General features: G+C 33.4%; 1 protein-coding gene across 4 annotated transcripts in view; it reads left to right on the forward strand.

Moving 5' to 3' along the window:
• EXOC5 (exocyst complex component 5) overlaps positions 1-14301 on the forward strand; it is a 50392-nt gene extending 36091 nt beyond the window's left edge. Inside the window, exons 14-20 of one of the 4 annotated variants that reach the window (XR_012507509.1) lie at positions 2990-3110; positions 4306-4392; positions 7010-7118; positions 7313-7528; positions 8183-9823; positions 12687-12847; positions 13546-14301. Coding sequence is in view for 1 of the 4 variants with exons in the window: in XM_074365473.1 (XP_074221574.1) it covers positions 2990-3110; positions 4306-4392; positions 7010-7118; positions 7313-7528; positions 8183-8371 (722 nt within the window). In the remaining 3 variants the exon portion in view is untranslated. Of the gene's footprint in view, positions 1-2989; positions 3111-4305; positions 4393-7009; positions 7119-7312; positions 7529-8182; positions 11824-12686; positions 13226-13545 lie in introns of those variants that run through there. The other 3 variants (XR_012507510.1, XR_012507508.1, XM_074365473.1) reach the window with 3 other exon arrangements.
• The last annotated feature ends 10434 nt before the right edge of the window (positions 14302-24735 follow it).

The raw sequence follows: 24735 nt of genomic DNA on the forward strand, positions 1-24735 counted from the left end.
TATAAATCTAAGGGTCTTAAATTTTCTTACTTAAGACCCTTTCGTGGCTTCCAGTTACTCTTTGGGGAAAAACAACAACAAACTCTTTACAAAAGCATGGGTTTTGATCTGGCATCCTCTTATGTATTCATCCTCATCTCATATTGCATTTCCTGTCACTACCCCAGCCACTTTGGCCCTCATTCTTTTAACCGTATCAGGCTCTTTGCGCTTGGTGTTTCCCTCGCCCACAGTCCTTTTCCTTCAGCTCTTTCCATGTCTGGCTTTTCAATCTTCTGATCTTAAAGTTAACTAAGGTGCCACCTTTTTAGAGAGACTTTTGCTGGTTGACCTAACTTAAGCAACCCTTCTCTCCCAAGCCTAGTTACTCATTATTTCATCATTGAATTAATTTTTTTTCACAGCACTTGTTACAATGAAACTTTCATCTGTTAATGTTGTCCTCACTCACCAGAATTCATTTTTTCTGCACATACTTATTAAGTGCCTATTCTTGAACTCACGGAACTTACATTCTTGTGGAAAAGATAGACAAATGACTAGTAAGGACAATGAATTTAAAAAAAAAAGTAAGGAATGGAGAATAGTAATAGGAGGTAGGATGGGGAATTCAGGGGGAGAGGGCTTTTTAGAAAGGACAGTAAATACCATATGAGATTGTTCATATGTGGAATCAGAAAGAAAGAAAGAAAGAAAAAGACAAATGAACATAAATACAAAACAGAAACAGACTCATAGACATAGAATACAAACTTGTGGTTGCCAGGGGGAGGGGGTGGGAAAGTACAGACTGGAAGTTCGAAATTTGTAGATGCTGACAGGCATATGCAGAATAGATAAACAAGACTATACTGTATAGCACAGGGAAATATATACAAGATCTTGTGGTAGCTCACAGTGAAAAAGAATGTGGCAGTGAATGTATGTATGTTCACGTATAACTGAAAAATTGTGCTCTACACTGGAAATTGACACAACATTGTAAACTGACTGTAACTCAATAAAAAAGAGAAAAGAAAGGATGGTAAGAGAAGGCCTCTGAGGAGACATGAACGAGAGAGCTGAATGAAGTGAAGGAATAAACAGAATATTTGGAGAAAGAATGTTTTAAGTAGAGAGAAGAGCATGTAGGTTCTTGGAAGTAGGAATCTTACCTGTCTTAATTGCCATTATAGTCTAGCACCTAGGAAGCACATAGAAGATGCTCAAAAAGTTTGACTATACGTAACATCATTCCATACATTTTCTAACATTGATGCAAACTTACCCATAACTTAGTAACATTGTGGTTTATTCTTAGACACATTTTTTCACCTAGTTGCTCTCATGATGTAGATAAGCGTTTGTAGCCTGCTTCCCCACCGCCTTACAGAAGATACTTGACATCAAGTATTTAACATTTGTCATTTGCAAATAATCCACTATGGTCATTTGTACTGGGATAATAATATCCATCTCAAAGATGTGAAGATTAAAGAAGAAGATAAAAAATAACATGAATTTGAATCCATATGTTATGAGGGATTTGTTCTTTAGCTAGTGTGGAAGCTTAGCTTCTTCATTTTAATAGCAGTATTCACAATTTGGAAGGGTTTAGGAAATTTTCTGGTAGGATGAGAATGTCCTGTATACTTGTAAGTGTTTTCCATGCAGCTATTCAGTTAGTACTTACTGCTGTTGTTTCTAATGATTGTATAAAATTCTGTCATGCTTATATATTAGAGAGTTCTCCATTCCCCATTATTAGACATCTTGAATCTTTTCAGCAATTTAGTGATATAAATAATGCTACAGTGAATATTGTAGAGCTTAAAGTGTTTTTCTTATTTTGAATTATTTTCTTTGGATAAAATTCTGAAAGTGGAATTATCAGATTAAAGTGTGTTATAAATTTTGAAAATTTCTATACGTATAAACTGTTTCCCTGAAGGGTGTTTTCCCACTGATTTACACTGCTACTGGCATGTGTGATTGTACTAGTTTTTCTGCACATCACTTAATATTCTTTAAAAACTTTAGTAATTTAGTAGTTAAAAACATTCGTAACTGTTGCCTTTTCATGTCTTTAATTAATATAGCAAGGATTAGTATTTTCTACGTGTGTATTGACTTTATTTTTTTCTCTTGTAAGTTTGTGTTGGAGCCTTTAATTTTCTTACCAATTGATGATTTTGTCGTTTGTGGGAAAATAAAACACCTTTGTTTTCCATTTTTAAAACTTTGAAAAAATCACCATCCTGTGAAGAGCTCTACGTATTAAACTTTTATTTTCTCGTTTTCTGTGACTATTTTTTCTAGCCCTTCATGCCCTTTAATGTTAGCTAGAAACATAAACGTCTGGTTGGTAGGGACCTTAGAGTTTAATCTCTTACAAAAAAAGAGGAAACTGAACTCTGGAGAGGTCAGCTGTCTGTTTTGGGGTCAGGATGTAGAGTGACCTAAATACAATGCTGAAAATCAGGAATTTATTCTGTTAACAGTAAAGAGACTTTGAATATTTTTGAGGAAACAGTGGAGAATGTGGTGAATGAAATATGTTAAGTTTACATTATTATGGCAACAATATATAACATAAAAGATAGGGATATTTGAACTAGGATGCTAATAAGAAAATTATTTTAACTGTTATCAGAGATAATAAGGCCTAGTGATAAGAAAAAATAGTAGAAGTGTATTCATGGCTTATGTGAATCATTGGGCATAAGAAGGTGGGAAAGGGAAGGAGAAGGTATAGTCCAAGGTGATTCATTTATTGATTTTTGTTTGTTTGTTTATTGAGACTTGAGTAGGTGGTGAAAATTGGGCGTAAAAACTTTGGATGAATTTTATTAAATTATTAGCAAGCTTAATTTTACTCTTTGTCTATAAAGATAATTGATACAACAGTTAATTTTTTCATGTTACATACATAAAACCACATTCTGTTTTCTGTTGCTAAGATGAATTTCTTCAAGTATGATTCTAACATATACGTGCCTTCCAACTTTAGGAATTCCTTCTTCGGATTCTAGGAATGCAAATCTCTATTTTTTGGATGTTGTGCACCAGGCCAATACTATTTTTCATCTTTTTGACAAGCAGTTTAATGATCACCTTATGCCGCTAATAAGGTTTGTCAAATTGTCTGATTTTTATTGGTATTTTAATGATTATTATAGTTTACATATCTTTTTGTTAAATTTTTAAAGTAATACATGTTCATTAAAATGTCGAACAGGACAGGAGGATGTGAAATAAAAAGCCAAAAAAAATCCTTTTCCTTCTTCCTTGCCTTCCTATTTTCTTTTCCTACTATAGTATTAATTTTGGTTTATTTGAAAAGATTGAATGTGTCAGAAGTCTAAATCTGATATGAAAGAGGACCTCTAGCTTTTACCCACTTGTTATAATAAAGAGAGGTACAACAAACATTTTATAAGATCGTAGGATGGATTTTGATGAGGCATTAAGTAAGGTTTGGTTTATATCTTCCTATCAATTTATGTGAACTTTTAAAGCATGTGAGGATTAAATAAGGTAGTTTATGTGAATATGCTTTATAAAATTGTATGTGTAGTACTATTATTAAGAGGGAAAATATTCACATAAAAGATAAAATTCTAGACATTTTGTTGTAAACATTGGTATGCCAAGAAATTATTAGTCTAGAAACAGTCTAAAAGATGAAGATCTCTAGTGATCCCTGAATCACATTTTGAATTTTACTTTTTAAAATAAACTCTAATGCCACACATAAAGAATTCACATTCCTGTTGGGGTTGCATATTTCTTAATATTTTGGGTATTTTTTGACATTTAGGTAACATTCAGAAGGCATATTTGACTACCAGGTTTTTTTGGTTGTTTTGTTTTGTTTTTTAATGTAGGAAAGCTAAATACAACTGGATTGGGTATTAGTCTCCAAATTTTAATTAGTGTAACTTACTACATTCTCAAGACTCTGAGTTTTCTTACTATTATACAGAAATTTAGTTACATTTAATAAAAAGGAAACCAAGTAATTCCAGAATTTCAAAATCACATGTTTATATTCTAAAGGGATATCTCCTCAGAGATGAACGTAGTAAGTCTAAATCTTCCTCTTCCTTCTCTTTTAACTGGTTTATTTTTCCTAGCATGACTAGTGTAATGAATTGGGCATAGTAAATACTAAATAGTTACTTTACTATTTATGTGCTTCTTGGATTTGTGAGCAAATTAATCTGTGTGTATGTATATATGAGAATACACATATGCATATGAAAAACTTTTAGAATTCTAAGATGACTGACGTGATTTTTTTTTTCCCCTTTAAACACTCAATAGCTCTTCTCCTAAGTTATCTGAATGCCTTCAGAAGAAAAAAGAAATAATTGAGCAAATGGAGATGAAATTGGATACTGGCATTGATAGGCAAGTTGTTAGTTTTACTATTTCTCTTGCATTTTTTTAAATTGTAGAAACACCATTATAGCAACATGAAAATAATTTTCAGAGAAGAAAAAAGTATTTTAATTCCACCATCCTGCTATAAGGCTCAATTTTATTTTTACATACTGCTTTCATCCTTACTAGAGTATTATTTTTATTGGATCCCAGGTTTATTACTTTCAGAAATCAGTATGTTTAGATTTATGTTTAAACCAGATTCCATTTAAAATCTTTTTTTGTAAATGCCCCCTACACACATACACACACACACACACACACACACAGATTTGTTCATTCTCTCTCTCTCTCTCTCTTCTCCCCCAAACTCCTTAAAAATGGTATGTAACATGGAGGACTTTATTTTCACTTAGAATTGTCAGTCTTTTATCTGAAATGCTTTAAAAAATAGACTAATTTTCTAAAAATAACTTAAAAAATTTTTTGTAATGTTCAGTGTAGTTAATTACCTGTTTATAATGTAGGGCATTGGGTCTCCATCTTTTGAGATGATGGTAGGCTAGGCATCTATTTATTGATGATGATAATAGTTACTATTTATTAAGCATTTGCTATGTGTCTGTACATACAGGATCTTTACCTGTATTATTTCATTTATTAAGTAGTAAATACTATTTCCATGTTACAGATGAGGAAATGGAGGCTTAAAGAAATGAGATAGTTTCCTCAAGATCACACAGTTAATAATGGTGGAGTTGAGACTCAAATTACAAAGCCCATGCTACTAGATTTTGGACATACCTTTTTTATTTATGTAATTCTCTTTTCTATTCAAGAAAGCATATTCAAATGCAAGTTAGTTACAGAGCTGTTGTAAGGATAACCTGGAATCCATTCTAAATTCTGAAAAAGTAAATAATTTTTACATTACACATAGTAACAAACTTGCAACTCACCTCCCAGTTATTTTCTTGCTAAAATTAAGAACTACCATAGAGTATGTGATAATATGAGAAAGAAAAATAAAATTGAAGAATCAAACTGGAAAAAATAAGAAAGTTATAGAATTAATTACTGAGACTGGGCTTATTGAAGATTTATAAACTTAGAAGAATCTGAAAAACTGGTTTCTCCCTTTTTTAGTCAGGACCACATAAGATTATACATAGTCAGAACTTTGTTTAATATAATTTGAACGTGTGCCTTATAATCATCACTTCAAGAAGTATGTATTTAATCCCTAAGCTAAATACCTCTTGTTAATTAAATTGTGTATTCTTTCTTTGCCTCAGAATACCTGAAAATCATATTTGGGAGGTGGGGAGGTTGGATACATTAAATTTTTGAAAGTATAGAAAATATGTATTTCCTAGTTGTCTTCTCAATATATAGATAATTTCTTTTCATCATTTCATGTAAGTCTTAGTCTCAGTCTTTGCATTAGCTGTCTTATTGAAGGTACAGTGGTCTGTGGTGGTCTCTTGAGTCCGAACTTCTAATTCTCTTTTACCTGTGTACTGTGGGGCCAAGAGGTGAGGTCAGCATTTACCTGCATCCCTCCTGATATCTTCAGACCAGTGTCCATGTACTATTAGGCCAGAACCCCTTTGCCTTTGAAACTCACATCATCTTCCCTTTGTTATTGCTACTGTCACTCAGTCATTTATGTAAGTCCCCTACATTTATCTGGGCATCTGGCTTATCATTTTTCTTTTAAACTTGTTTTAGTGTATTCCCACTTCCAAGTGTGTGACCCATTCATTTTCTTTATCATCTTCACCTTCGCTACCTACTCCTGTTTCCTGTTAGACCTTGATATCATTGGTAACAAAAGCCTTGCGCCTGAATATCACATTCAGTGCCTGCAACCTCCTTTTCTTCCAACTCCATATACCTGTTTTCTGACCTGAGCAGGAAATCTAGCCCTTAGTGTCTTTGTCTTCTGCCACTCTATTATCCTTTTCCCAGCTTTATTTTATTCATTGTTGTGCTTAGATTGCTTGGTCCATCTTTAACTACTCCCTCAAGATTATCCTAGAATTCATTTCCCTTAACTATAACTATCTCACAGGCCCTAAACTCTGGGTCAGCGGAAACTCTTTTATTCCCGTAACCGGATGGCTGATGGCTGTTGGAGAGTATCACATAACTCACATATTGTTGGTGCTGTTGCAAACCCATGCTCCCATTTCTCAGCTGGGTCTTCAGTACCACGTGTTCAGCCTCCTGCTTGTCCTTAGACTGTGAAACTCATGTTCTTCCAAACTTTGGCCGTTCTTCTTAAACTCTTTATTTTACCCTCTTCCTGAATGTTCTCCAAATATAGTTGTTAAGGAAATAAATTAGTGACAGGCTTCTAAGATCTTTAAGATTTCCTCAAATAAAATAATGGGCAAATTAATCTTTGCCCTGCATTTTGAGCAGGAAGCTGATAAAACTAAGAGCTCTTTGATATCAAGACCTTTAAAAGAAGTACCTCAGAATTTACTTCATTTAAAATCTAAAGTAAAACAATAGTAAAACAGTTTTATGATGCCATGAAATTAAACAATTTAAATTTAATTTAGTATAAATAATATAAATAAAAGTAAATATAAAGTAAATTAAGGCAATCAAATATGTGGTATTCTCAATTCTGTAGGACATTAAATTGCATGATTGGACAAATGAAGCATATCTTGGCTGCAGAACAAAAGAAAACAGATTTTAAGCCAGAAGATGAAAACAATGTTTTGATTCAGTATACTAATGTGAGTAAAATGATTCAATATGCTAGTAAGAATATTTGCTTTAATACTTCTGTTAACATTTTCTTTGATGTGTCTTACTATGCTCCAAATTTTTTTCTTTTACACTTAGAAATTAAATGAGAAACTATATGTATTTTCTCCTTAGCTAAGTTGATACACATTTCTATGTAATAAGTATAGAAAAAATTTTACAGGCCTGTGTTAAAGTCTGTGCTTATGTAAGAAAACAAGTGGAGAAGATTAAAAATTCCATGGATGGGAAGAATGTGGACACAGTTTTGATGGAACTTGGAGTACGTTTTCATCGACTTATTTATGAGCATCTTCAACAATATTCCTATAGTTGTATGGGTGGCATGTTAGCAATTTGTGATGTAGCTGAATATAGGAAGTGTGCCAAAGACTTCAAGGTATGTATTCACAAATATCATACTTGTAAATAGGCTCAAGAACATAAGTCAGATCATTAAAAATGTGTATGAATTATAATCATTAGTAAAAAGTTTATAACTTTTGTAATCATTGTAGTGAGACAGCTCTAACGTTTCCTAACTGAAAATGTGTTGTTCCAATCATATTTTCAGTATTAACATGATTTTGCTGTGAACTTTATCTTAGACAAGCCCATATTTCAGTTCCATGGTCAAAATGACCTTATTAACATCCATAACTAATGTTGTATATATCACATACTAGGAAAATAGGTTCTTTCTTCTTGTATATCTCTCTGAAATTAGTTTCCCTTAAGGTTTAAATTATTTAAGAAAACTGCTAAATTAATGATAAATAGTTCTAGTCCACAAAAGTATAAATGATTATTACTATTGAAGATTATTGGTGTAATATGAATCTTTTCAAAAAGCTTATAGCATGTTCACGTAACATCTGAAGTATTTTGAGTTTTAACACTTCTGGAGCTTTTAAAAATTCTAATATATTGAACTGTCTAACATTAGTAAGTCCTGACTAACAGTATATAAGTGAGAAGAATTTACAAACTGATTGTAAAACTAGAAATTATTTTGTTTCAATGTTATTTGTTTCCCTCTCTTATCTCAATTCAGATTCCACTGGTATTACAGCTTTTTGATACTCTGCATGCACTTTGCAATCTTCTGGTAGTTGCCCCAGATAATTTAAAGCAAGTCTGCTCAGGAGAACAACTTGCTAATCTGGACAAGAACATTCTTCACTCCTTCGTACAACTTCGTGCTGACTATAGATCTGCCCGCCTTGCTCGACATTTCAGCTGAGGTTGAATTTAAAGGGAAATGTGTTGTACTTCAGCAGGCCTTTGTTGATAGAAAGCACAGGAGGTTTCTTATGACACAACCAACATTTTATGGAAAAATGACTGTTTGGAAAAACAGCAGCCATACTTGCCCTTGAGATTTTATTTGAAATATGGACAATACTAACCATATTTTGCTTTTTTCCCTTAAGTTGAATTTTAATTCCCTTTTTGAACTTACAAATTTCAGATTCTGTTAAACTACATGTTATTGTCTTAATCCTGGAAAATGTTGGTGTTAGACGGCAAATGAGATCCTTACCAGTGTTCCAGTATGTCTTTAATATATTCCACTGAAAAATTTCAGCATCCTATTTTGCACTAATAATGGGTAAAATACAGCAAAACTGCATTTATTATTTATCATTTTTAATGACCTTTTCAGCACTGGTAATTGTTAACCAAGTTATTTTAGGTTTTCCTGAAGAACTTTTTACCTCTTTCAGAAGGTTAACAATTGGGCATAATTTCTGTAGTTGATTGAATTTTTTCTGAGGTACAACAATACTACTATTCCAAGAAAAATGTTATAAACAAAACTAAAATGATGAAATGTTTTATGTAGCTATTAGTGGTGGATCAGAGTACATCTGCTTTCTGGGTAAAGAAAACTTAAGAAAGTTTACAATTTCTTATTTGGTAAACAGATTTTAAGCCAATGCTAACAAGAAATTAATAAAACTACCTTATTTTATATATCACTTAAGATAAGGTGAAGGGCCTTTAAAGGACCATATTTATTCGTTATTTTACTGTTATAAGGGAAGTAAAAAAGTGAAGTATAGTCTAAATGGTGCATATGAGAAGTATTGACAATGTTTAGCAACAACGCAGTGCTTTAAGATTTCTACCCTTGTGCTAAACTGTAATAAGATGGGATGGCTAAACATGCAGGAAATCTATTTTCAGAGGAATTGGAAGTTGATAGCACGATATATTCTAAGTCTTGAGATGAGTTTTGTAAGTAATAGTTGCTTTTTAAATCTATAGTTTCTGTCATTGCCTTTTTCAAGGCATTTCTGAAGCGATTCCTGCTGAATATAGTTAATTGAATTGGCTTAATATGGTGACATAATAAATCACTTATAAAATTTTAAACATCAGTTGGAAATTTAGAAAGGCCTATACTCTAAGAACTATAAACTTGCTCTGCGAGAATATGTTCTTAGCTATATGTAGTGTTTCAGCTTCTGTTGTGTTCATAGTCTTCCAGGAACAGATAAACTTTAATGTTCAACTCATTCTTGGCTTTTTCCCCCTTTATACATGTAGACTTTTTGGCCTAATTTTGGAAAACTACTTTTAAGAATGCGTTCATCAACTTTACCAAAACTTCCAGGTCCAGAACTAGCTACTATTTAAGTTACTATTGACTGGATTTTCTTCATTTTCTGTTTAGCCCAGTGTTATCAAGGTAAGCAAGAGAAATGAAGTATGCCAACTTTTATCAAAGCATTTTAGGAAATTGTGGCAGCTTTAGAAGGCTGTCTAGTTTTCTATTCCTTAGCCAAAGGAGAGCCAGAACAGGTTTTGGATGCTAGAGAAAGTCATATGCTTGTACTATTGCCATTTTAGAAAGCTCTGATGTGAATTCAAATTATACCTCTGTTACTTAAAGCCAACAATTTTAAAGCAGTAGTTTTATTGGCGACTTGAACTCTTTGTACACAGTGTCAATTTGTAAAAAAAAAAAAAAAAGGGAAAAAAATCAAATAAAATGTGAGAGAACATTTTAAGACTTCCAAATCAGAGAAGAGCTTCAATTATTTTGTTTGGATTAATTTTTAAAATGTAAAGCATATACTTGTTGCTTAGATATTTTGTTAATTATTATTTCCATGTTTGAATTCTGTGCAATATTTTCCATTATGTCCATTGACAGGACAATAACAAAGAAAACTCCTAAGTGAATACTTAATTTAGAAGTGTTAACATTAATGCTCAATAAACAAATTCCCTGCAATTGTTTTTTTTTTATTTCACTCCATTTTTACATTTTTAAGGACGTCCATACTGAATTTTATAAATTATTTATATTTATATTTTTAAGATGATTTTTATTTGTCATAGCATAGGTCTTCTCACTTACCTTTTTAACAGAAAAATACTGACTATATAACCAAAATTAGGAACAGATTGTCTTTCTCTAAGGACAAAAAAATTGTTGTATAAAGCAATATGCATTCTTTGTATTTGATTTTTTTTAAGTATTTTTCATATTACTGGACACTACACAATTTTGCCCAAAATATATGGCTCAAAAGAGATGATCAGTAAGTAAAATGTTTTTCATATGCACATGGTAAAATTTTAGGTAGTGAAATTGGAACTTTGTATATTAATAACTTTAGTCAACATTTGAATAAAGAGAATCTACAATTTTCCATAGTTCCCACATGAGCTCACATGCAATATTTAGATAATGTTTTGAAGTTGAAAATGTGCTCTGAAACACTGCATTTTTAGAAAATGCAGAAACACTCAAAAAACTTGAGTGTATTGTGTTTTCACAAAATGGTACAGAAAGTGAAATACAGAACACAAGTTTAAGAAGGAAGTCTAACTTCTGTAAGTAATGATATTGAAAATGACAGTTAACCAAAATAAATGAATAGTTCTTATGAAGAATTATTAAATAATGACTGGGATGCATCTTTAGACAGTTGACTATCTGACTATTCCAAGACAGTTATTAGCCTCACTTTGAGTATCACCATGGTTGCAATCCCTAGCAGCTACTTTCTTGTTTTAAAAAGAGCTTCTAGGTAGGTTGATTTATTATATATTTTAGACATCCACTTTCCCCTTTGACTTTAAATATTTCACTCTCTGAATATCTGGCTTGCAGTAAAATAATTTAATTATCATCCAGTAGATGGATTCGAAGTGGAGAACTTACTGCTTTCTTAAAATGCCTTTTCCTCATCAGTGATGGTGAATGTTTACATGTATCTAGATAAAGAGATTTTTGTTCCTGAAATGCCACAAAACCCCTTAAGACATGTTTGACCACATGTGAAAGTAAGCAAGGTTCATCTGGTACATAATTTGTTAGTGACTTTAAAAACTCACTTATGGGAGTTTAACTTTTTTTTTTTAATGCAAAAATGTTTTATGTATTACCCATATATTGCCCCTTGACTCAGAAATGTGAAATGTTTTCTAGAAGCATAGTGATTTCTCCTGATTTGTTATGGAGAATTTGACATATGACGCCTTCTGTGCTTTCATCCAATTAGTTTAACTATATTCAGTTCCTGTAGTATTTCTTTCTGCTTGAGAAAGTATGTCCTGAAATACATTGTGTACTTTGGAGGAAAAGAACAGTCCATATTGTTACTATAAATAATTCTACATAAAGTGAAAAAGGCATTTAAAATTTTTTGATGCATAATAAAGATAATTACAGCTACATTTATTGACTTAAGTCCCATGCACTGTGCTAAGTCCTTTGCATACTTTATCTCACTTGATTTCAAAGCAGCCCTAGGAGTAGAGTACTATTATCTGCATTTGACAGATGGAGATACCCAGCGCACAAAAAGTTTAAGTAGATCTGCTCAAGGTCTACAGCTAAGTAAAAGACTCAGATTGAAACCTAAATCTTTCTCACTCATCATGTTCTGTACGCTGTTCTCCTTATGTAACATTAAACAGGTCCTTGAGTTTGATAGGCTCATTAGTTTTGCTTAATCTAATGTCTTCTCTTTGGTTCTCTTTGTAGTGTTTAGATTATGAAGTTGATAGCCAAGGCTAATATCTAATTTACTATTGGACTTTTAAAAAATGTGTCCAGTATGATCTTACTTTTAAAATTTGGTTTTTAAACTTTTATAAGTGGTCATGAAATTTTAATTGAATGTTAAGTTTGTACTTAATAGAAATCTTTCCATCAAAAAGTTCTTTAGTGAGTGTTATTTTGCATAATCATAATACTGTTTCTCAGTAATAATTTTTGCAACAGAAAGAATCCAGGTATTTTGTAACATGGGAGAGAATGAAAACTCTACCTTGAAAGATATAAGGAAATCAGTATTTCTACCTTCAAAAACAGACCATTTTAATGTCATAAGTTTGCCAATTCTGTTGATTATTTAGTGCATTGGTAGTTTTTAAATGGCTAATGCTGGAATGAAAAACAGAAAAGTATACTCAGTGTTTAGCAAGAGGTATCATTTTCATTTAATTAAAAATTGCATATTTAATCTTTTAAAAATTGCCTTAGCTTCTTAACTTTTATTCTTACCACTGATCAGTCTTTCTCTTTCCAAATTTAGGAGAGAAACAACCCTCAAATGTATATAGGAGAGAAACTTGACACATTAGAGAGCAAGAATTTTAATTGGTGATTTGGAGCAGCTAGATTGATAACCCTGGGCTTAACAAGATTGATATTTTAAAACTAGGCCCTGTATACTTTAACATCGTTACTTGGGAGGTAACACTAAACTTCAGTTCTTGTGACTAATAATACTTTTGAAGGGAGGGACAAGTGATTAACTATACTAGCTCATTTTCTAAGTGGTTTAGAAGTTTGCAGTCTGCTTCACCATACAAAGCCAATTTAAATATGAATATATCACAATCATACTCCATACAGCAAACAGCCTCAGAGAAAAGTCATTTATTCAGAAGACATAAATTTGCTCTAGACAGCAGTGGTGCATTACAAATATATAATTATTTGCACTAATATTTGAGCAGGTGGAATGGATTAGAACATGGTCAACATTATGCTGCTGATAACATGTATTTTTCTATATTAATATGTACTGTGCAACATGTATTAAAATTGTCAATAATTCATTTTAGCCAAGATTACTAATATTTATATTACTGTGTTGAAGAGACAGTATCTAGCTGAGCCACTTTTAAAGTCTGAAACTGGAATTAAGTTTACTTTCAAAAACCACTTAAATTACTTTATAATCACTGGAAGGTCAATAAAATATAGAATTATCAGTGACTGGTGATTTAATAGGAAGAAGTATGGAGGGTTAAGAATAGGGGTACCTTTAAGAATAGGAGTAAGAATGTGGAATAAGTATATTAAGTTTAATTTATGGCTCAGATGAGTGACTTCCTTTTGTTTTCAACATTGGCAGTCTTAAATGAAGGAAAATGTCTTTCTTCCAGAGTATCTTCATATTAATAAACTAAGTCTGAAGACTGGATGGAACCAGCTCCAAGGAATTAATCTCCAATGGTGGACTTTCAGATTTTTTAGATTAAACTTTGAGAGGTAGGAAGCCTTCTTGATGCCCCTGTAATCATTAATAGTGCCTTTGAATGGGGTCATCCCTTTTTACCTGTCTATTATTTTAATCTTTATACTGTGAGTAAATTTGGTTTCTTTGAACTCTGGCATCTTGTTGTGACATTCTGTCAAACCTGCAGCTTTTTTGGTATAGAGAATATTATCCAAATAGAATCTGAACAATGCTGAACTAAACAGAACGGTGAAACTACCTCTAAGTATATTGTTTGCAAATGCTGTACCCTGTTTAGGGGATTCACATGAAATTGTGTGAAAATACTTTATAAGGAGTAATACTAGTGCTTCTATATTAGAATTCTTCAGTAGAATGTATTTTCAGTTTTTGCCACAAGGGGGAGAAGTTATTTTTATAGTAATACTTATATTTTTGTTTGATAAAAAATAGAACTCACATAGCTCCTCTCTATTAAACAGCACCTGTGAACACGTCACTATCCTAATAGGAAGAGTGTGTGTGTGTGTGTGTGTGTTTAAGATTCTGAAAGTCATGTGAGAAGAATTTCTGGGTGAATTAATGACACAAAACTAAACAATTTTGAAGAACATGTATGTGCACAGTGGACACAGGAATTGAACAGAATTCATCATAATTAAAATTGTTTTTTAGAGTTACATATCTCATTGAATTCCTTTATCAGTTCTTTAAGAATAATAAGAATCTATTTATTAGTTTTCCGCTTTCTGCCTTCTAAAGAAAAAATTTTGGAACAATCTCAAACTTACAGAAAGGTTGTAAATATTGTGCAAATAAAATTTTTCCACTTTGAGAGTAAGTTGCTGTCATGATGCCCCGTCACCCTGCAGTACTTCTGTATTTCCAAAAAGAAGGCATTCTCCTATATAGCCACAATACAACCATCAAAATCAGGAAATTAATACTGATATATTACTCCTATCTAATCCTAAGACCCCATTGAAGTTTCACCAGATGTCCCCATAACGTTTTTTAAGGATCCACTTCAAAATCATATGTTGCTTTAGGTTGTAGTTTCTTTCACTATGAAACAGTCCATCAAGCTTTCCTTGACCTTTGTTACCCTTGGCACTTTTGTAGGTTATAAGCCAGTTATTATGTCAAATGTCCCTAAATTTGGATTTATGTGTTTCTCCGTGAATAGATTCCAGTTTCGCTTTTTTTAGCAGGGGTGTTGCAAAAGCAATTCTGTTTCCTTATTGTGTCCTATGAGGTAATGAACAATTTCAGTTTGCCCCATTTCTGGTGATGCTCATTTTTAGCACTTGCTTAAGGTACTACCTATCAGGCTTCTCCACTTTAAAGTTACTTTTCCCCTTTGTAGGTATTTTGTGGGAAGGCAGTTTGAAGCTATCTATCCTGCTCCTAATCAAAATTAAAATTTACTAATAGCAGTATGAATTCATCGTTTTCCAGTCAATGGATGATAATCTGTTAACTTATTTTGAATCTCAAATTGTCCCACATTTGGCCAATGGGAGCCCCTTTCAAGTTGGTGTCTGTGTCTTTTTGATATGTTGCCATCATTTTCAGAGTACTATTTTACTTTTGGGCACATAGGATTTTCCACACTCATACTTTTCTGCCCCTGCTCTGGAATTAGCTGTTTCTCCACCTTTTAGTGGAAATTGGTATTTAGAAGCCATAATTTGTACATGAGATGTGCTTATTATAATTGGGATGTCAGTGCCTCCGCTACTACTCAGTGGATGGTGCTAGGAGGTTTTATGTGTGTATGTACATGTATATGTTTTAAATTTACATACACATACACTCTCCTGTGTGACACTCTTTTCACCTTATTTGAGCTCCAATACCGTATATTGTGTATCTCTCCAGCACTCAGGAGGAAGGCTTCCTCCCTCCACTGAGCCTCTGAGACTTTGGTTTTAGGACAGAGTTGGGGGAATGAAAATCATTACAGAAAACATGTAAAGATTTTTAAATTCTAAAAAAAATCACTCATAATTTTATCATTCAGAAACAACTATATTTTGGTGTATTTTCTTTTATTGTAGTGATCAAATTAGTAAAGCTGGATTGAGGATGGTAAAGCGTTTATGCCAAAAAGATGGAACTTACATTTTGAAGGAATTAAATTTGAAATATCATGAAATATACATGTCCTTGCTACTATGAGTAGTTGTTAACTGATAAAGTACATAAGAGAATCTGATTTGGGGAATGGAAATCTTTCTATTAAGGACTGAATACCAATCGGATATTTTTATAATAAAATTCAAAGGAAAATGATCATAAAATTGTTCTGTAGGCCAACAAATAAAAATATATTTAAGTAAGATAGACTTTATGTAAGAAAGGAGTCTGAAACAGGCTGGATTTAATACATGTTAAAATAAACTTCGCGTGAAGTAAGAGCCTGTGCATGGGTAGATTGCTCAACTCTCAGTTTCCTTGTTCTTTATGATCATGCTACGACTAAAATTTTATAATTCTAAATGCAGACATTCTGTTAAGAGCTTCTAGTGATATTAGAAATAGATTAGCTTAAGAAATCATGTGTGAGCCCAACTGAAAATATCTAAGAGGGGGATCTTCCCCCAGCGCTTCCAGCTTGCAGTGATCATACAACACTTTGACCAAGAGCTAAGTCTCTTGAATCAGACAAATGGCAGATGTGCATCTTAGCTTTGTCACTTGCTAATTATGTGACCTTGTGCAAGTGTTGTAAAGTGGGGAGAAGACATTTGTGATCATTTTTAATGCTCACCACTTCTGTCAGCTTTTTGAAGGTGTTCATAGTCTCATTGGGATCACCTCATTCACTCATTTTTCATCTGACATTTACTGAAATTCTGTCCTTCATCAGGTACTGTATTAGAAGTTAGGGATATTAATAAATAAAAATATCCTGCCTTCAAGAGGCTAGCCTAGTGAGAAAGTTGATGTATGGAACCAATTGTAGTATTCTGTAATAAGTGCTGTGATAGTAGCATGGAACCAGGTGCTGTGAGAGCCCACAGGGAGCTATTATTAAATTTGTGGGCTGGTGGGGAGGGTAGGTAATTAAAACTATTAAGGTTACCTTTTATCGAGCACCTGCTGAATGTCAGGCACCTTACTAGTAGTACTATTGTTATTGAGCTTAATACAGTGGGAGATACGTACTGTTTTTATCCCCGTTTTACTAATGAGGAAACTGAGGCACAGAGAAGTTGCATAACTTGACCAAGGTTAAATATCTAAAAAATAGTAGAGTCAGAATTCTGACTATCACCTCAGGCTTCCAGAGCCAGCGCTTTAAGCACTTTGTTCTGTCACCTCTGAGATTTCACAAACGGAGGTTAGATTTCAGCTAGGCTTTTCAAAGGCAAGGAGCATTTCAGGAAATGGAGCATGTAGAGGGGCACTCCAGGTAGAAGTGACTCATACTTGCTTGCAAAGGTGTGGTGCATGAGTCACTGGTATATTCACTGAATGGGTGGACTCCTGTGAGTAAAGCTCAGGGTATGTGGTCTATCAAAAAGGCAAGTAAAGCTGTAATACTTGGGTCAGGGTTACTTTTGAGTCTTAATGCTGTGCTAATTGTTTAGGCTTTATCATAAAGATAATAGAGAACCAACTGTTTAATGATTAAGTAGGTGAATGACATGAACAACTGTTTAAAAAGATGGCTGATAGGAGTGTGTGCAGTGGATGAGAGGGCAGAAGAGAGCAGAAACTGGGCTACTGCATTAATCTGGATGGTGAGGACCTGAACTACGGGAGCAGCACAGGAATGAAGAGGATGTGATGGACTCAGGAAACACTTGGAAGACTAAGCCAGTAGGGCTTATCTATTGTTGCTTATTGGATGTAGATGGCAAGGAAAAGAAGGAATCAAATGATTCCAAATTCTTAGCTTACATATCTTGGTGAATACCAACATTATTGACTTACATTATATACATTAGCAAAAGTAGGTTTGGGGGAATATCAGTGAGTGTTGGAAGAATATCTGCTTTTTCCCCAGGAGAATTTGGTTAAGGTCATGTAAAAATTTTAAAACTTAATCTTCATTCTTTCAGAAATACTGGATTATAGCAGAAAAAAATCTATTCTTTCTGTACAGCTTTGAAAAAGAATTATTTTAAAATTTGAATAATACTTTGATAAATGTCTAGTTGTTAAGCTTTTTTTTTTTTTACTTAAACCAAAAAAAAAAAAAAATCTAGCATTTTAGTGTATAGATATAATGGGTGGGCTCAAATGGAATGACACCAGTCCTCTAGAATATTTAAGTTGGTAAGTATGACTTCTGTAGTTGGACTGTTTACATGTTACAAATGCCTTACACCCTGATTCCTAATTCCAAGCCAGAATTTTAACCTTTAACCTTGAGAATGTCAAGTATCTTCTGAAAAGACACTGCAGATCTAAAACATAGTTCCCAGCCATCATATTTAACTGTAATCCCAAAGGATACATGTTTATCTCAGGTTAGCAAAAATGATTCTTTGGCAATAGTATGTGGAAAGTGTAATTACAAATTATGGATATACAGGTTTTGAAAGCATGTTTTTGGATCTTTTGAAAGTTTGACATAACTGAGTTGTCTAAAATAGGCTATTAGTTAACTGGAGGATTAGCAGAATCCTCTAGATGTAATTTATTTCTGAATCTTAAAAAAAAGAACCTCATTGTCATCTTTATATTTCATATTCCTTCTATTCTGCTTTAGTAATTTTATTGATGCAATGAAATAAAATTATCTTCATTGTGATTACTGATGGCTTTGATCAAAAGAGAGCATTTACAGAATATTGAATACTTTCATTAACTAAGAAAATTATGGATACAAATTTCATTTAAATTTTGAAAATATATCAAGTAAAGATTTTAATTTTAATGCATATTTAACTGTCATCAAAGAGATATGTGCCTTTAAAATAGATATTAATATTTTTATTTTTCTATAAAGGAGATGATAAAAAAGTAAGTGATAGACACACATAACCAGGGAATACACATTCATTTCAAGTGCACGTGGAAATTTACAAAATTGACTATGTGTTAGGGCTATGATGTCCTAACAATTTTCAAAAATTTGAAATTATTTAGAGTATGTTTTGTGACCACAGTGGAGTTAAGTTAGAAATAAAAGTTTACTAAATTTTTCTTACACTTGGAAACTTAACAATCAATTGCTAAATAACTCAGGAGTCAAAAAAGTTATAACAGAAGTTAGTAAATATTTGAACTAAATGGTAAAAATACATTTTATCAGAACTTGTGGGATATAGCTAAAGCAATGCATAGAGAAGCATCCAAAGCCTTAAATGTGAATATATTAAAAAAGCAGGAAAGCAGGAAAAAACTATTTAAATGTTTCAAAAAGTTAGTAGAGCATCATATTAAACACATAGGAAAGAAGGAAAATAACAAAATAATAAAATATGAAACAGGAAAGAGGATCAAAGAAAACAAAATTTGATTTTTTTGTAAAGACTAATGAAACTGATAAACCTCTGCAAGACTGATCAAGTGAAAAAAGAGCATAAATAGTATCTCAGGAAAGAAGAGGGAAATTCTATACATGTTCTGCAGACGTTAAAAGAACGAAAGGTTAATATTACCAACTCTTTGCCAATAAACTTTAAAAAAATGGGTTAAGGTTATACTTCAAAAATTTTAAAAAACTTAACACTAATAAGGGAAAATAGAAAAACTTAACACTGATATGGTGAAATAGAAAATATTAACAATTCTATATCTTTTAAAAATAATGATTCCATAATTAAAGACTTTCCTGTGAAGAAAACTTAGGTTCAGATGACTTCCTTGATTAGTAATGATAAAATACTGAAAGCTGTCTTCCTGAGATCAGTAAATGCTTGCCATCGCCACTTTTGTTTAACATTGTATGGAGATCCTAGCAGATACAGTAATGTAAGAAAAAGAATTATAAGGCAGAAAGGAAGAAATAAATCTCACTATTTGCAGGTGTCGTGATTGTGTACATAGTATACTCCAGATTAACTATTACAAATTATTATTTACACCAATAAACAATTTGAAGATAAAAAATTTACGAATGATACCTATTACAAAAACATCAAATACCTAAGAATAAAACTAGAGAAAGACATGTAAGAACTCTATGCATATTCTATAAAACATTACAAAGAGAAATTAAAGGGAATGAAAGGCCAAACTTATGTATGGATCAGGAGACTCAATATTATAAATCAATTATCCACGAAGAAAAGTAAATCTATAGATTTAATAAAATCCTTATCATGGTTACTTGATTTATGATAAAATTGGTGCTGAGGAATAGTAAATATATGAATCTTGATCCCTCCTCCCTGCTTACTACCATATACAGCTTGCTAAGCTTAGCAACTTAGAGTTAATTCATTTTGTTAAATAATTTACATCATATGACCTCAGAGGATAAGACCTACTAGAGGAATTTCTCTATAGATGGATTAAAATACATGTGTGCATATATAATGTTTTTTCTCTTTTCTCATTTCTAAGGGAATGTATGCATACTGTAAATACAGACATTACAGAAATATATGGTGTAGTATAACCAGAAATAGAGAGTCTGTGTGGGTGTATATATATGTATTGGGTGTATATATATGTATATACATACACTGCTTTATTGGCTTGGTCTACAAAAGGTCAATTTTTTAAAAATATTAAAATTCTAACAGTTCCAATCCTACACCTTGAATTCCCCTCATTCCACTACGTAGTTTGTAGTGGTTAATAAAGCTTTACTGCATGCTTAGGGGAATAACTAAAGAACAGTTCCAAAAGTGATTTACTCTGCCATTGGTAGTGATTTTTCTCAGGTTCATGAGCCCTGTGGAGTTTCTATCAGGCTACCAGATGTTGAGGCTAATTTAACGCCCATCAACAAAACTCTCAAGAACTTTCATGCTCCAAATCCAGACTCAAAAGAGGCTCTTTCTGCTCCACCCTCGCTCTCCTGATTCCAAGGCCCATTCATTTTTCTGCTTTAAAATGATTGAGAGAACTGAAAGGCCAGTCACAGTAGAGTGGACTTCTCAAAGCCCAAGGTAGTTCATTTTAATAACACCACAGAGGAGCACTGGGAGTCCTATCTAAATATACATATAGGAAAGTATTTCTCCTGTGCTTCAACACCACATCACATCAACACCACATCAACAGCCAACACCACATGTAATTGCTAAACAGAACTCCTCATATGATGATAGCTAACACTCATGGAACATTTTATACCAGATGTTATCTTAATGATTTTACATTCAGTCTACACAGAAACTCTCTGAGGTAGATATTAATATTGTCATCATTTTTTTATGGGTGAAAGAGTTGAGGTATGGAGAAACCCAAAGCAAATTGACCCAGGTAGGGGACGGCAGAACCAGGATTGAACATAGGCAGTCAGCCATTGGCACCTGTACTCTTAACCACTATGTTACATTTCTTGGACAACCAGCTGCCCAGATGATAACATCTGGATTTGAGCTTCTGACAACTTCACGTGTTTCTCCAAGATCAACTGATGAACTATTAATTTCATGTAACAAGAGACTCCTGGATAATTTTCCCCAAAGGGTACATCTCAGAATATAATGGATTTAACCACTACGGAAATCCAAACTATCCAGCAACCCCCCCAAAGCCAGATCATTTCACAAAACAAACCAGCACATTTAAAACTGAAAAATCCCAGTAATCCTGCCCAGAGCTCCACTCTGTTAGTAGTCATGCCATGTATTTTGGTTGGGGTAGCTTCTCTTAATGCTAAAGAAATCCATACTTTTCTACACTTAATATGCAGCAAGTTGAACATTGATGTGGCCATTTAGAGCATGAGCAGAGGTTGAAAATATCTGAACCAATATGAAGAGTTCAGGGAGTGAGCCTTTCCTTTTATTTAGAGCCAATGGGTAAGAATTCATAGGCCTGGTGGTAATAATGTTACCTAAATTTGGGGCTAGGCTAGACCCAAAGCCTGATCCAAGTTCAAAGATGGACAAGAAAGACGACTGGACTCATTTTAAGGTTACTTTGACCCAATTAACAACCCTGCAAATGAGCAGTAATACAAGTATGTGAGTGGAGAGGCCTCAGTGTCTCCTTTGGAAGGAGGGTGGAAGGATGCCCAAAGTTCAGAAGTCAAAACAGCAGTTTTCCAGCGATGAATCACCATACAACTCTACTTCATAGAATCTAATTAGCCTAGGATGAAGGCCCTGTAAGGACTCAAGGGTTTATTTTATCATTCACTCAATTCAATAAATATTTACTGAACACCTACTATGAAGTAGGCTTTATTCTAGGCATATGGGATACATCAGTGAACAAGGTCTCAGATGTTGAACTTACCTTCTAGCAGCAGAAGCCAATCAATACTATTAATAAGTTATTAATTATAAATTAAGTTATAAATATAAATAAGTTATTAATTAATAAATTCTACAGCACATTAGAAGGTGAAAGTGCTTTGAGGAAAAATAAAACTAGATCAGGGTACAGAAAAGAAGTTGGCAGGAAAGGTTCCATTTTAAATGTGGTCAGGATGGCAGGGTCAGCTTCCTATGTGTGTAATCTGTGCAGCTGCACAAGGCTCGTGCTCAGAAGGGATTACACTTGGTTTGCTACTCTGCTGACATCATTTTGAAATTCTTAATTTTATCTTTGAACTTAGGTTTTTTAAGTGAAATCTGTTGGGACAAGGGAGTATTTGTATAAGCAGGGGAGAGATGCACAATTTGCATGGTTTCCATGTCTGTTGAGATTCTAATTGAAACTGCATTACATTGGTATATTAATTTGGGGAAAATTGGCATTTTTAGATTATTAGGTTCCTTCCATTTAAGAAGATGATATGCTTTTCTATCTGGTTTGTTGTCCTCCAGTGATAGTATATAGATATTTTCTACTTAGGGTCAGCACATTTCTTTTTTAATTTATTTGAATTTAAAATCTATTTTAACTTATTCCTAGGACTTTTCTGGGGGGACAGCAGTTTTGATGCAAGGCACACCTTTTTCATATTAAAAATTAGCATTTTGTCTTTTGACTTAAAATCATAGAAGGAAAAGAGTTCTAGAGAAACACACAACTAGAAACAAAACAGTCTTTTGTTTCCTGATGTGTATTCCTAACTACCCTTCGCTTGCAAGTTTATTCTTCTCATTCATACCCATTGAAATTGAATAAATAATCCCTTTCAGGGAAAAACAGAGGGATCAGTGAAGCTGGTCATGAGAAGACTGCTCTGGGTGTTACTTGTTGGGATAGCCATGGCTGTCAGCAAGGCCACAGAGGAGTAGCCAGAGAGCTCAGTAAGCCCATGGCCTCTTGGGTAGGGTCTACCTATGTACCTTTGACACGAGTGGCCACTGAAGACTGAGTGTGAAGAGCAGCACAAGCAGGGGCCACAGGGGCTGATGTGATGTGTGGTCCAGGCCTGATTTGTGCAAACCAAGGAAAACGAAGCTCTTCCCAGATCAAGAAGACTGTAAATTTTATTTGTTTTCATTGTAAATCACAACGGACATGTTTAATCAGCATCAGTATTTTCACCAGCAGTGTAGGATGTGTGAATGCACAGAGATGGAGCTGCTAGATGTAAAATAAGAGCAAAATCTGAAAAGTAGCAACAGCCTCATGGCAGAAAGAGGTGAACATTCTAGACTAAAATTAAGTGGACACAGATGTTTTGGTATGCAGCTACAACCCAGCAGCATACTGCTGGAGACATTGTGACTCGAGGAAGACAATCAGCCCAGCAAGGACAAGCATAGATCTAAGAGGAGGTGAGGCAGAGAGAAGGTACCAGACTAGGTCTGAGATGGCTTCTGTCTGCCTTGGGCCATAGGGAAATGCCTGGTCTTAGGGTAAGTATGTGGAATATAGTGACTTGGCTGTGCCCAAACAAACCACTTTAGTGGACCTACTACATGCCGTTTATTCATATAGATATAGTTTCTTACCAGTAAGGGATTGGTAAGTGGCCAATTTGTTGTAAACTTTCATTTACAGTGGCCAAGGGAGGTCTTCATTCAAGTGTTAGAACAGAACAGAAACAAGAATCTTTTGTACCCAATTAAATTTTAAGCCACAACTTTGGTTTCTACCAGAACACTTAATTGTCAGGCCCGTTTCGCCAACCACTGCTGTTTTGAAGTTCTGGGAAGGTAGGATAGGAGGCTGTTATTTGGATCCAGAATGGCAATTCTACTCTTGAGCATTCATTTTTCAGCTGAGAACCACAGGCAGGGAAAGAGTTAAGTATGTTAAAGTGCATACACAAAATAAAAAAGAGGGAGAAAAATGTTACCAGCAAATTTTTAAACAATAGACATGAAAATGCTGGCTCTTCAGGGTATGGAAAAAAATTTCCTTTTCATACATCGTGACAGCCACAGGGGGTTATTATTGAGAATATGGATAAAGTTACTGCCAGTTTCTACTGGTAGTCATGTTTAAAAAGAAACTATGGAAACCAGGAGAAGGAATATTAATTAAGTTCAAATTCGGAATGTCTTTGCCAGAGTGGATGAATGAATTCAATGAAGCAACCTGTTGGGTTGTCATTCAGTGTTTTGTTAGCAATTTAATAGAATGCTGAACTTTTCATAAATTAACACTTTGTTTTAGTAATCTTATTAAAAGTTTATTTCTTGATTAGATTAGTCCTAGAATGTGATTTTATTTTAAATGTAAAGAACCAGCATATATTTTCTGTCTTTTTCACAATTTTAAATAACCACATTATTGTTTATTAAAAATATTTAATACATTTACATGTTAAAAATAAAAAGCACAAAATGATATGGACAAATAAGTCTTTCCCGCTCCAGACTGTCTCCCCTCACCCCTCATTTTAACTAAAGAAACCTGTGATTAGTTTCTTGTGTATACTTTAGGGAGATTATTTTCATATCTCTTTCATGCAAATTCACAAAATCTGTTGTTTGTTAGATCTGTTATAACTCTTCTAAGAAGTTCCCTATCATATTTATATTCAAGGCCCTTTGATGATCACATCTTTGGGGTATTATTCACTAAGAGCACATGTCTTTTAAAAAATATTTTCTAATAGTGAAAGTAATACGGA

The sequence above is a fragment of the Camelus bactrianus genome, chromosome 6 (genome assembly GCF_048773025.1).
Source record: "Camelus bactrianus isolate YW-2024 breed Bactrian camel chromosome 6, ASM4877302v1, whole genome shotgun sequence".
In the NCBI taxonomy this organism is placed as follows: Eukaryota; Metazoa; Chordata; class Mammalia; order Artiodactyla; family Camelidae; genus Camelus; species Camelus bactrianus.